Raw genomic sequence first — 14262 nt, 5'->3', positions numbered from 1 at the left:
TGGTTCTCAGGGGTGACAGCTTTCAGGACCACCCATGAATGTCCCAGCTCACAGTAAGGCCTGCAGACCCAGGGACACACAAGACAGTGCAGGTGATAAGCCCAACAAGAAACACGATAGAGTTAATTGTGAAAAAACAGAGTCCAAATATTGAGTCTTCAAAAAAAAAAAGAGTTCTCAGGAACAGAGTCCATTCCAGTTTACGACATGTGTTGTCAGAAATAGAGACCACTGCTAAAAACAGGGTCTACAACCAAGGGCAGAGTCCACTCCCAAAGGCAGCAAATGCACACCCCAGAGCACATAGATGTTCAGTCTCCATGGAGTCCTGGCACATCCTTGGAGAGCCAGGCCCACTCACAGGAACACAGTACATTGTAAAGGTAGTTAACCTCACAGGGGTTTTGGTCCACTCCTGAAGGAAAGGTCTTCTCCCAAACTCCAGGATACAGCAAGTGCTCATCTCCCAGCACACACACAGGTGTTCAACCTTCAGAGGCCCAGTCTCAGGGCTAGGCCTCCCCACAGGAACAACTCCTCTGATAAAATGTATGTCTTCCACAAGGGCTCAGTCCAAACAGTGAGGACACATACAAAAAAACAAAGAAAACTAGAGTCCAAGGGCTAAGCCCTACCACAAAATTAACATTGTCCTTTTCTCAAAAGTGAAGAAAAGAGTAACACACAGATTGTAACCAGCCAGTGAAACAACAATCCCCTAATGAGAACTGAGTTACACCTGAGACACATTATGTGCATCAGGAGTTTAACAATCAGTCCTCACTAAAGGAAGACCAGTTAACAAGCTGGCTAAATAATTCAGCTAGTTCAGGAATCAGGTATCCCCCACACAAAAAACAAGCAGAAACCAACAGTAACACACTGTGACCCAGCCAGCACAGAGTCAGTCCCCTAAATCGAGAAGACCTCTGAATCTCCTGTTTATAAATTTTATGAAACAGTTTATAAAAACAGTTAACATTTACAACTGTACACAAGAGGCAGCAATTTTACAAGGGAGAGGAGCATTCCCCTGTTTTTGTTTTATTTTATTAAACAAGTACAAAAAAGAGGTTACAGCACAACAGTTAACATTTACAGCTGTATACAACAGAAATTTTGCAAGGGAGAGGAGCAGCAAATCTCGGCCCCAAACCCTACCGTTCAACCAGTTCACAGGGAATTGAGGACAAACCATAAATCCCAGTTTCAAATATGAAAAGACAGCAACAATGATATTTATGCATAAGACAATCCTGTTACATTAAAAAGTGCAGATAATACAGACCCAGCAAGACCCCGTCCCTCTCACCTTCCGACCACTCTAAGGCAGCCCGCCCCTACGTGCCTTCCGGCTCTCAGTCCGCCCTGACACACCTTTCGACCACCTCTAGGACTGCCCGCCCCAGTACCCACCTGGGTGACAACGCTGAGGACGGCTGCCAACCTTCTAGCTCTCGGTCTGCCCCTACATACCATTGGGCTCTCACCCACCCCGATGCGCCATCTGGCCAGTGGCTATCCTGGCACACTTTTCGGCCACCTCTAGGACAGCCTGTGTCGACAGTGTGCAGGGCAGCCCACAAGCCTTCTGGATCTCAGCCCGTCCCTACGCGCTTTCTGGCTCTCGGCTGCTCTGACACAGCTTTCGACCACCTCGAGGACAGCCCGTCCCGATTACCCCTTTTCAGGATGACAGTGCTCAGAACGGTCTACCCACCATCTAGCTCTCGGGAGACTGTCATAGGGTGGCCTACCAACCTTCAGGTTCACAGGATGGCCTACCCACTCACCCCAGGTGGGTACTGGGGCGGGCAGTCCTAGAGGTGGTCGAAAGGTGTGTCAGGGCGGACTGAGAGCCGGAAGGCACGTAGGGGCGGGCTGCCTTAGAGTGGTCGGAAGGTGAGAGGGACGGGGTCTTGCTGGGTCTGTATTATCTGCACTTTTTAATGTAACAGGATTGTCTTATGCATAAATGTCATTGTTGCTGTCTTTTCATATTTGAGTGGGAGGCTCTCGGGGTGACAGCTTTCAGGACGACCCATGAGCCTCCCAGCTCACGGTAAGACCTGCCAGACCCAGGGACATGCAAGACAGTGCAGGTGATAAACCCAACAAACCAGATGACAGTTAATTACCAACAAACAGAGTCCTTTCTAGTCCAGAGTCCATTAGCACAGACATTTTTCTTCAAAATGTAGTGTCCATTTCCAGGCCTGAGGGGTGGAGAGAGTGCCTTGATGAGACCACATCAGAATCAGTCTGTACATTTTTCTCTCATTTAAAACATAAAATAATTACATTGACAGCAAGTTTCACCTGCCTTTTTCCTGGGAATGAAGGGTTTATCTTATGAAGGAAGGTTGAACAAATTGGCTTTTATACATTTATGTTTGGAAATCTGAGAGATCTTTTTGAAATGTATAAATTTCTCTGAGGGGACATGATAAGGTGGTTGATGGGACATTGCTTTCTCTTGTAGGTTTGACAAGATGTTCTGTACAATAAGATATCGTCAGAGTCCTACAGCACCGAAACATACCCTTTTGTCCAACTCATCCATGCCAAGCAGGTATCCTAATTGGAACTAGTCCCATTATCCTGTGTTTGGTCCATATCCCCCTAAACTTGTCCTATTTATGTGGTCTGTTAAATCTTGTGATTGTACCCACTACAACAATTCTTTTTGGCAACTTGCTCTGTATTTGCACCACCCTCAGGTCTCACCTTAAACCTATGCCCTCTGGGTTTGGACTCCCCTATCCCAGGGCTATTCACTTTTATTGATTTCCCCCACAATTTTATAAACCGCGATATGATCACCCTTCACCCTCCGATACTCCAGTGAGAAAAGTCCTAGCCTATCTAGCCTCTCCTTATAACTAAAACCCTGCAGTCCTGGCAACATCTTTGTAAATCTATTCTGCATCCTTTGCAGTTTAACAACACCCTTCCAACAGCAGGTCGATCACATTATTTACCCAATACTCCAAAAGTGAACTCACCAATGCCTTGCAGAATTATTTTCCCCTGAGACGGCTGTTGCACTGTGTAAATCTCTTCTGTACAAAGTTGTGAAGGCTGAGTTGATGAAGTTATGAAAGGGTGAGCAAGGTGACCTTTTTTTAAAAAAAGATAAGGACCCCGGGGCAACCAATAGAAATGTGGAATTGAAATTGCAACCAGAAGAGCAGTGATCTTCTTGAATGGTGGAGCAGACTTGAAGGGACGAATGGCTGACTTTTGCTATGATATTGGTGGAGACAGGTTATACCTTAGTTCAAATAAAGAGTAGGGAGTTTTCTGACCACTCAGCTAAGGAAAGGGTCCTCCTGATAACATGAACCTTGAAGTTAATCTCCCTCTGCACCAGTCACAGAATTAAAGAATTCTTGCGGAAGGATGCCATTCAGCCCATTGTGTCTGTAATTATTCCACATTTAGTACCAATCTCCTGCATTTCCTCACTCAACTCTGGCAACATCCTTGTAAATCTTTTCTGAACCTTTTCAAGTTTCACAACATCCTTCCTATAGCAGGGAGACCAGAATTGCATGCTGTATTCCAGAAGTTGCCAAACCAATGTCCTGTTCAGCCACAGCATGACCTCCCAACTCCTACACATAATGCACTGACCAATAATGGCAAGCATAGCAAACGACTTCTTCACTACCCTGTTTATCTGCGACTCCATTTTCAAGAAACTATGAATCAGCATTCCAAGATCTCTTGCTTCATCGTCACTCCCCAGACTTTACCATGAAGTGTATTATTCCTGCCCTGATTTGCCTTTCCAAAATGGAGCACCTCACATTTCTCGACATTAAACTCCATCTGGCAGTCCTCGGCCTATTAGCCCATCTGATCAAGATCCCGTTGTACGCGGAGGTTGACTTGAAATATTACTCTGGATGTAGGTTTGCTCGTTGAGCTGGAAGGTTCATTTTCAGATGTTTGTCACCATACTAGGCAACATCTTCAGTGAACCTTCCAACTCAGCGAACAAATCTACATCTAGAACCTCAACCTGAGCTACAAACCTTCTCAAACCTTGCTGATGTATTACTGTCATATATAATCGAGTTACAGTAAAAAATGTTGTCTTATGTGCTTTACAGTCAGATATTGATAGGTTAAGTTGGCAAAAATGTTGGCAAATGGAGTGCAATGTGGGAAAATGTGAAGTTGTTCATCTGGAAGGGAAATCAAAAGAATAGAATATTATTTAAATGGAGAAAGCTTCAGAAAGTTGCAATACAAAGGGACTTGGGGGAACTAGTGAATGAAACATGGAAAGCTCGCACACGGGGGCAGCAGGTAATTGGGAAGACTAATGGAATATTGGATGAAAACAGAAATTTCTGGGGAGACTCAGCAGGTCGGGTAGCATTTGTGGAGAGAAAACAGAGTCAATGTTTTGAGTCTGGTGACCTTTCTTCAGAACTGAAGTGGAATGTTTGCCCTTACTTGAAGGGGGGGGGGGGGGGGGGTGGTTGGAGTATAAAAGTCAGGAAGTCTTACTGCAACTGTGCAAGGTGCTTGTGGGAGTACATCTGGAGCACTGCGAGCACTTCTGGTCACCTTATTTAAGAAAACATGTTGTTTCATTGGAGGAAGTTAAGAGAATGTTCAGTGGGATGGCCCCCATTATGGAGGGATTGTCTTAAAAACAAAAGGCTAAACAGGATTCTACTCACTGGAGTTTAGAAGAATGAGAGGTGACCTCATTGAAATGGACAGGATTAAGGGGCTTGACAGGATAAATGCTGAAAGGATGTTTCTCCTCATGGGAGAGTCCAGGACCAGGGGGGGTACTGTCTCAGAATAAAGGGGCACCAGTTTAAGACTGAGATGAGGTGGAATTTCCTCTCTCAGAAGGTTGTGAATCTTTGGAATTCCTTGCCACAGACAGCTGTCCTTGCATATATTTAAGGTTCAGATGGATAGATTCTTGCTCAGTTGGGGAATTAAGCGTTATGGGGATAGGGCAAGAACATGGACTTGAGGAATGTTGAATCAGCCACGATCCTAGTGAAGCTGGCTTGAGGGACCAAATGGCCGACTCCTGTCCCGACTTGTTAATGGTCTTACATTTACTGATGAAACTGTTCAAAGATGTTATCGCACAACTCTGGAGCAAAAGCGACTTAAACCTGGGTCTCCGAGGCTCACACCGCATGGATCCTAGTTTACTTTGTATCATGCACTTGACATTGATGCTGGCAGTTATGGCTGCAATTCGCACCAACCTGCCTTAGATCAAATTAATGAAGCGAAGCCAATGCAGGTTTTCAAAAGGTAAGTCTCTAACATCGCATCATGCATTGATGAAGTAGCTGAGAATTCGAATGCAGAGAATGTTGTCTGAACTGGATTCAATGAAGTGTTTCACTAGACACTAGATAAAAACGGCTGGACAACAAAATTGACAACACAAGCCCTGATTCATGGATCTTGTTTTGGATGGGTGGTTGGGAGATGGGAATGATCCACAGAGCTGGGACATATAAACATCAAGACCCGGAGCAGGAGAAGATGATTTGGCCCTCCATGAGGCCCACCATACTATATGATCATGGCTAATGCTCAATCTCAATGCCATACTACCACTTTCTCCCCATGCCTTTGATGCTTTTGAAACCTAAATATTTGTTAATCGCATTCTTGGATATATTCAATGACTCAAACTCCACAGCTTTCTGTGGTACAGAATTCCATAACTTCACTATCCTGTAAGTTAAGAAATGTTTCCGCATCTCAGCCCTAAATAGACGACTGCTTTTATTCAATATGTCAGTGATATCAATCTTGCAGTATGTGGCAAAATGCCCATATTCGGGACAATGATAAACCTGGAGGATTAGCAAATGGTGAGGATGATGTGAATTGTTCAGAGTCACCACAATGAACAGACAGCATCCAGTCAGAGGTGAATACAGAAGAGTGTAAGGTGATATGTTTTGGGAGAAGGTAATAGAAATGTAATGGCACAATCGTAAAGAGTGCGCAGGATTAGAGGGATCTGGCGATAAACATTCATCAACATTAGAAGATGGGGGAGGCCATAAGAGGGTAGAAAAGCAGAAGGCTTCATAAATAGAGGCATTGATGCCAATAAATGGTTGAGTTATGCTGCATGTCGAATTGGTTTAGCCCCAGTTGGATTGTTGTGGTCATTTCCGGTGACTATAAAATGATGTGAGGACCCTCAGGATAGGGAGGAGATTTCGCAGAATGGTGCCAGGGTTTAAGTTGGATGGCTCAGTTGGAAAGGTCAACGATGCTCCCATTGGAATAAAGGAGATTGGAGTGAGGTTTATTCAATGGGTGAGCACTCGGTAATTAAGACAAGGAAATATACTTCACTGTTTACCGATTGTACAAGTGCAATGGAATGCAGACGTAAGATTTTGGGTTAGAGGCATAGTAGGGAGATCTGAGGAATTGAAATGCAAATTAAGCCTAAACTACATTTGTATGAGATGATGGCAAGTTCCGATGTAAGTTGTATAAAAGAAAATCAGCTCCCATACATACAAGGAACAAGAGTAGGCCATTGGCCCTTTTGATCCTGTTCCACCATCCACATTCCTGCATACCATCGATAATCTATCCTCCCCTTGGTAACCAAGGATCCATATCTCCCATGCATGATGCCACAAGGACCGAGGATAAAAGATATCTTTTGATACAATGTAAATAAAGTGTCTTGTGTCTTGCGGAAGGGGTGGCACGGTGGCTCAGTGGTTAGCACTGTTGCCTCACAGCGCCAAAGACCTGGGTTCGATTCCAGCCTTGGGCGACTGTCTGTGTGGAGTTTGCACATTCTCCCCATGTCTGCGTGGGTTTCCTCCAGATGCTCTGGTTTCCTGCCACAATCCACAAAGATGTGCAGGCCAGGTAGATTTGTCGTGCTAAATTGCCCATAGTGTTCGGGTGCATTCGTCAGGGGTAAATATCGGGTAGGGTAATGGGTATGGATGGGTTGCTCTTCACAGGATTGGTGTGGACTTGTTGGGCCAAATGGCCTGTTTCCATACTGTAGAGAATCTAATGTGTGGTGTCCTTCACTCTGAGGGAGGAGCTTTGGATTCAAGTCCTACTCCAGGAGCTGATGGCCATAGGAAGGTGTCTTCATTGCTGTTGTGAGACACTCAAGAGCATGGGCCAAGTGCTGCAAAATGTGATGAGAACAGCTCAGAGCTTGTCTTTTTGACCAGTGCAGACACGATGGGCTGAAGGGCAACTTATTATTTTGATGCTCTAAACCTCAATAACCAGAGAGCATGGAGTCATAGCATCATGCAGTATGGAACAGACCCTTCAGTTCAGGTGAAGGGTGGAAGATATAGGGGGGATGTCAGGGGTAGGTTCTTTACCCAGAGAGTGGTGGGGGCATGGGATGCACTGCCTGTGGGAGTGGCAGAGTCAGAATCATTGGTGACCTTTAAGCGGCAATTGGATAAGTACATAGATAGGTGTTTAAGCTAGGACAAGTGTTCAGCACAACATCGTGGGCCGAAGGGCCTGTTATGTGCTGTATTGTTCTATGTTCTATGTTCAACCTGTCTGCGCTGACCAGTCATCCCAATCTGACCTAGTCCCATTTGCCAGCCTTTGGCACATATCTCTCTCACCTATTCCTATTCATGTCCACATCTAGATGCCTTTTAAATATTGTCATTGTACCAGCCGCCTCCACCACCTCTTGGTAGCTCATTCCAGGCACACGTCATCCACTGCGTGAAAGACCCTCAGGTCTTTCCCCTCTCACCTTAAACCTATGCTTCTAGTTTTGGACTCCCCCACCCTTGGGAAAAGACCTTTGGCTATACAGCCGATGTGGAAGGAATCAAAATGGGACAAGAACAGAAAAGGAGGTCAGCTAAACAATTCTGAGCAGCAACAGAAAAGTGCAGCCAAGCACGTATGCAAGCTAGCTAGCTTACTGAAACTGGCCCCAGCTAAGTGAGAAGGTAGGAAGACCGAAACAACACTCAACAGGTGTTGTAGAAGTTTAAGGTCAATGATCTAATGCTAAACGTCATGTAAATAGATCAGGATCTGATTGATCAGTTGTGTTGCTAAGGCTTGAAATCAAAATGTAATTCGTGAAAAGGGAACGCTGATTTGTGTGTAAAAGTGTGATTGCAACTGCCTGTTTCAGACTCTCCAGGCAAGGGTGGGCTTTGACCCGGCTGGTCGAGTCTTCTTGCATGTATGTGATAAAGGAAGCTGTGTGAAGTGTACTATCATCCGGCTGATCATTTCAACATGGATCCATGCTCCTCCTGATTTTATGAACTTCTGTAAGGATACCCCTCAGCATCCAACACTCCAGGGAAAATAGCCCCAGCCTATTCAACCTCTTACTGTAGCTCAAACCCTCCAATCTCGGCAACATCCTGGTAAATCTCTTCTGCACCCTCTCAAGTTTAACAACATCCTTTCTTTCGAAGGGTGACCAGAATTGTATGCAGTATTTTAAAAGTGGCCTCACCAATGTCTTCTACAGACAATAGATCACACTTGGTAATGGCAAATGCATATCAGAGATAGTCAAAGATACTCCTACTTATAGACAATAGGTGCAGGAGTAGCACCACCATTCATTATGATCATGGCTAATCATCCACAATCAGTATCCTGTTCCTGCCTTATCCCCATAACCCTTGATTCCACTATCTTTCAGAGCTCTATCCATCTCTGTTACAGCTGCAACATTACATCCCAACTCGTATACTCAATGCACGGACCAATGAAAGTAAAGGTATCAAACACCTACTTCACCACCCTGTCTATCTGCAATGCAACTTTCAAAGAACTATATCCCTGCACACCATGTCCTTCTCTCGAAGGCAAAAGCTCTGTGTTCAAGTCCCACTCCAGGAGTTGATGACCACAGGAAAGTGTCTCCATTGCACTGGTGAGGCATGAAAGGCAATGTTCCAAGTGCTGGAAAATGAGACTGGAGTAGCAAGGAGCCTGTTTTGCCAGCACAGATACGATGGGCTGAAGGATCTATTTTTCTGGTGCTCTCAACCTTTATGACCAGAGGGCACAGCTTGAAGTGTATTTTTGGAGCCAGATCCACTGGGAGAGTTTGAGGATGAGTTTTATGTTTGCTCAGCGAATGAGCATTGGGAGATGGTTTGGGAGGCAGGGATTTGGGGAAGTAGGCAGGTGACTGGCACTAGGCAATAGGAGTGAGAAAAGCCTGAGGGGCTGAATGGCCTTGTTCTCCACTGTAAGGTGAGTAACTGAGAGAAGGAGTGTGCATGGATCTTGCCGGAGCTGGGGGCAAGAAGAGTGCAAAGGAGTTGGGGAGGGAAAAAGCCATAGGCAAAGTTGAAAAGCTATCATTTCTGCTTTCTTGTCTCTCTCACTCTCTCTTGTGCCTGCCTTTTAGAAACGTTGGCAATACCACCATGATACCCTCGACCAAGTCGTCTTGACAGCGCAACTGAAAGACCAGCCGAACATCAGCACCTCCATCTTCGTGGGCAGCGCCTACTTCATGGCCTCCAGAGAGTTTGTCAGCCATGTGTTTGATAGTGCCGAGATCCAGGCCTTCCTCAAGTGGTCGGAGGACACCTACAGCCCGGACGAGCATGTGTGGGCTACCCTGCACAGAATGCCCAATGTACCCGGCTCCATCCCGTACACCCAAGGAGCCACCAGGACACTTGGCCGGGCAGTAAAGTGGTCCTTTGAGGCTGGTGACGTTGCGAGGGGTGCCCTATACCCTCCCTGCACGGGAAGGTATCGCCACTTGGTTTGTGTGTACGGGGCAGGAGATCTACAGTGGGTGGTCCGTCAGAGATGTTTCTTTGCAAATAAGTTTGACCCCAATATGGACAACACAGCAGTACAGTGCATGGAGGAATATCTCCGAAACAGGACACTTGGTAAAATTGGGGCTGGGTTGGAGGTTGGGACAGAGTAAACCTCAGTAATGGTGGTAGGGGTGGTGGGTGAGACATCGGAAACACTAAGAGACTGGGCACTGTGAAACTGGGCACTGTGAGATTGTATACTATAACACTGGGTGCTGTGGAGGCCAGGCACAGTGAGACTGCATGCTGTAACATGGCCATTGTAACACTAGACAGTGAGAGGCTGGGCACTGTAGTGTTGTGCACTGTCGAGATTGGATACCTTAATACTATCCACTGTAACACTGGGCACTGTGAGACTTAGCACTGTAACATTAGTTACTGTGAGAGTCAAAATGTATGGTGCTGGAAAAGCATGGCAGGTCAGGCAGCATCCGAGGAGCAGGAGAACCGATATTTCAGGTATAAGCCCTTCATCAGGAATGTGGGGGAATAAGGGGGTTGAGATAAATAGAGGGAGGGTGGGGCTTTTGGGGAAGGTAGCTGGGAAGGTGCTCGGTAAATCCATCGGTGTTGGGGGGGCGGGGGGGGGGGTGATTGTGATTGGTCGGTGGGGAAGGTCGAACATATAGTTAGGAAGGAAGATGGACAGGTCAAGAGGAGAGAGCAGATTTAGAGGGTTGGATCTGGGATGAGGTGCGGGAAGAGGAGAGATTTGGAAACTAGTGTCGTTAATGTTGATGCCATGTGGTTGAGGGTCCCAAGGCAGAAGATGAGGTGTTCTTCCTCCAGTTGTCAGATAGCTTGGATTTGGTGGTGCAGGAAGTGTCATTGTGGAGTGGGAGGAGGAGTTGAAGTGGTTGGCTACAGGTCAATGGAGTTATTTGTGCCCAGTCTCACAGGGACACATCCACTAATAATACTCAACAGTGCACGAGTGGACACTGCATTACTGGAACACTGCACGAGTGGGCACTGCATTACTGGAACACTGCACGAGTGGGCACTGCCTTACTGGAACACTGCACGAGTGGGCACTGCCTTACTGGAACACTGCACGAGTGGGCACTGCCTTACTGGAACACTGCACGAGTGGGCACTGTACAGCTGGACACTGCAAGACCAGTGTTGTGACCATCACTTTTTTTTATTTTTCTCATTTTGGTTTGGAACTGTGAGTCCAAATTGAGAATTGAACTTTGAACAGTGGCTAGTTCTTCTTTTTAAAAAAAGTGGAGAGACAAAAGACTGATGTTTGCTGTTAGGATCTGGCCAGGAAAGATAATGCAGGTGAATTACTGCTCTCTGAACACAGCAGACGCTTCAGCACCGAGATGTAGTTCTGCTCAGGGACTGACAGCTGGATGGATAGTGAATGGGTCAGTCAGTAAGAGGAATGCTGCCGGGCAGGTAACCACAGAGAATGGTGAGAAAGAAAGCAAAAACCATGAGTGACCTCGCTCTGACTGGATTTTGGGCTTGGAGGAAGTGCTTCTTTGGAAGTTGCTGGACTGGTCTGGTCTTCTTTTTGGTTTGACTTTGTCTAGTTATTTCCCCAGTTGTTAACTTGTTAAAAGGTCTGAGATGAGAATGTGAGTCTTCGGGAATGAGTATTAGTCTCCACAGGTCTTCAGAATTTGTTCGCATTGACTGGTGACTTTAAGTTCAAACATGGTATACAGTTCTTGTGCCTGTAATACAACCCAGCATCAAAGGATTTCATGATGGCCTCGATTTATCATTGAAACTAAAATTTTAAACAGGTTTATCTCTTAACTGTCTGCTGGTGTGCGAATTGGGGGTGGGGGTGGGGGGGTGGGTTGGGGGGGGGGGAGGTTTGCATGGGTTTATGATCATCTGTATTCTGCTAAAGTGACATAAACAGAAATTAACAATTTATTAACTTATAAACTTGATATCCAAGATCTGTTATTTGTAAATTCTGGTAAGGAACAATTGAACGATTTTGAGGGTCATTGAATGTCACTGTGTTGCAAATCCAGTGATTGGGAGGTTGGTTTTGGTTCAGCTTCATTTTCCTGTGTCACTCCGGACACCGCACCTCCGGGCACAATAACTCTGGACATAGTGTCATACAGGGAGTGACAATGTCCAGAGTTATTGTGCTCGGAGGTACGGTGTCTGGACTGACAGTGTCATACAGGGAGTGACAATGTCCAGAGTTATTGTGCTCGGAGGTACGGTGTCTGGACTGACAGTGTCATACAGGGAGTGACAGTCACTCCGGACACCGTACCTCCGGGCACAATAACTTGGGACATTGTCACTCCCTGTATGACACTGTCAGTCCAGACACTCCACTGTCACTCCGGTTACAACACTGTAACTCTGGACACTATCACTAGATACTGTGAGATCAGACTGTGACCCTGGACAGTGTAATGCTGGACATTGCGATGTCAGATGTTTTAACTATAGACACTAACACCAGAAATAGTGACACTGGATATCATTTGGATGCAGATAGAAATGAAAACAGTCAAAAAGAAAACAAATGAGATAGAATCTACTTGTAGAAATGGGAACTAAATGGGACTGAGTGAGAATGATTATGGCTGTTTAATGAACAGAAATCAGAACACTGTAATAATGTCCACATCTAATTGAGGGTCTCGGGGTGGTTTGTATAAAGAATACCAGATATGCGGGAGTGAGTTTCAGACTGGAATCTAATCAAGGGGTTCAGGGTGGTTTCTGTACAAATGACGGAAGCTGACCTATGTGTGTGAATGTCCTGTGTTAGTCTAACATTCAGGGATTGTTTAATGGAGCTTGCTTCATACTTCAAGGACTCAGATATCTCCATTTTATCCATCTCCCACCAAAATTGACAGGGCAATGACAGCAGAAGCTATACAAAGAGAAATGCTGCCACTGTGATGCCACATGTAATGCCATCTGTATACATCCAGGGTAGGAACAATCCTGGGATTGATCCCTCCACTCCATCCTCATCAAACACTCCCAGGACAGAGACAGAATGGTGTTAGGTACAGAGGAAGAACACACCTCAACTACGTGCCCTTCATTGTTCCTTTGGCCATGGGTTTGAAATGCCTTCTCCACACTGTCATAGGACTATAGATCTGTCTCTGAATTTTGTTTCATCATTTAGGCATGTATTCAGCCCAGTGAGCCCTCACAGCTCTCTCTCCCTCATAAGCATAGATATTGTGTCTGTCTCTCCTCTTCTGTCTCCCCATTTCTCTCCTGTGTGTGACTCTCTCTCTTTCTCTCGTTGCCTCTCACTTCTCTGCCTCCCTCCCTCATCGCTGCTTTCTGTGGGTTTTCTGTGGGTTCGTGACACCATTGCGATGTTAAGAGAGACTGTACCATGAATGTCACAGTGTTTGGTGTGCCCTGGAGGATGGAGGAGTAGCTGGTGGGCAGTAAACAAGGTCATTTCCAGCTTGGTGAGCTAGTACCACCCCGACCTCAAATTTACCTGGACCGTGTCAGACTCCTCCCTCCCCTTCCTGGACCTCTCCATTTCTATCTCGGGCGACTGACTCAACACAGAAATTTACTACAAACTGACCGATCCCACAGCTACCTAGATTACACCTCCTCCCACCCTGCTCCCTGTAAAAACGCCATCCCATATTCCCAATTCCTTCGCCTCCGCCGCATCTGCTCCCAGGAGGACCAATTCCACTACCGAACAGCCCAAATGGCCTCCTTCTTCAAAGACCGCAATTTCCCCTCCGACGTAGTCGATGATACTCTCCACCACATCTCCTCCACTTCCCGCACCACCGCCCTTGAATCCTGCCCCTCCAATCGCCACCAGGACAGAACCCCACTGGACCTCACCTTCCACCCCACCAACCTCCGGATACATCGTATCATCCTTCATCATTTCCACCATCTCCAAACAGACCCCACCACCAGGGATATATTTCCCTCCCCACCCCTATCAGCGTTCCGGAGTGACCACTCCCTCCGCGACTCCCTTGTCAGGTCCATACCCCCCCACCAACCCAACCTCCACTCCCGGCACCTTCCCCTGCAACCACAAGAAGTGCAAAACTTGCACCCACACCTCCCCCCAAGGCCCCAGTGGATCCTTCCATATCAGTTGCAAATTTACCTGCACCTCCACACACCATTTACTGTATCCGCTGCACCCGATGTGGTCTCCTCTACATTGAGGAGACAGGCCACCTACTTGCAGAACGTTTCAGGGAACACGTCTGGGACACCCGCACCAACCAACCAACCACCCCGTGGCTGAACACTTGAACGCCCCCTCCCACTCCGCCAAGGACATGCAGGTCCTTGGCCTTCCTCCATCACCAGACCCTGGCCACACGACGCCTGGAGGAACAGCGCCTCATCTTCCGCCCAGGAACCCTCCAACCACACGGGATGAATGTAGATTTCTCCAGCTTCCTCATTTCCCCTC

At 46.6% G+C, this 14262-nt stretch overlaps 1 protein-coding gene across 2 annotated transcripts in view; it reads left to right on the top strand.

Moving 5' to 3' along the window:
- LOC140491273 (beta-1,3-galactosyl-O-glycosyl-glycoprotein beta-1,6-N-acetylglucosaminyltransferase 3-like) overlaps window positions 1-10301 on the top strand; it is a 31439-nt gene extending 21138 nt beyond the window's left edge. The window contains exon 3 of one of the 2 annotated variants that reach the window (XR_011963264.1): window positions 9410-9442. Coding sequence is in view for 1 of the 2 variants with exons in the window: in XM_072589244.1 (XP_072445345.1) it covers window positions 9410-9946 (537 nt within the window). In the remaining variant the exon portion in view is untranslated. Of the gene's footprint in view, window positions 1-9409 lie in introns of both variants that reach the window. The other variant, XM_072589244.1, reaches the window with a different exon arrangement.
- Window positions 10302-14262: the final 3961 nt, after the last annotated feature.

This window comes from Chiloscyllium punctatum, chromosome 19 (genome assembly GCF_047496795.1).
Source record: "Chiloscyllium punctatum isolate Juve2018m chromosome 19, sChiPun1.3, whole genome shotgun sequence".
Taxonomy (NCBI): Eukaryota; Metazoa; Chordata; class Chondrichthyes; order Orectolobiformes; family Hemiscylliidae; genus Chiloscyllium; species Chiloscyllium punctatum.
Note: the sequence above shows the minus strand (reverse complement) of the source record. Positions and strands in the feature narration are given on the sequence as shown.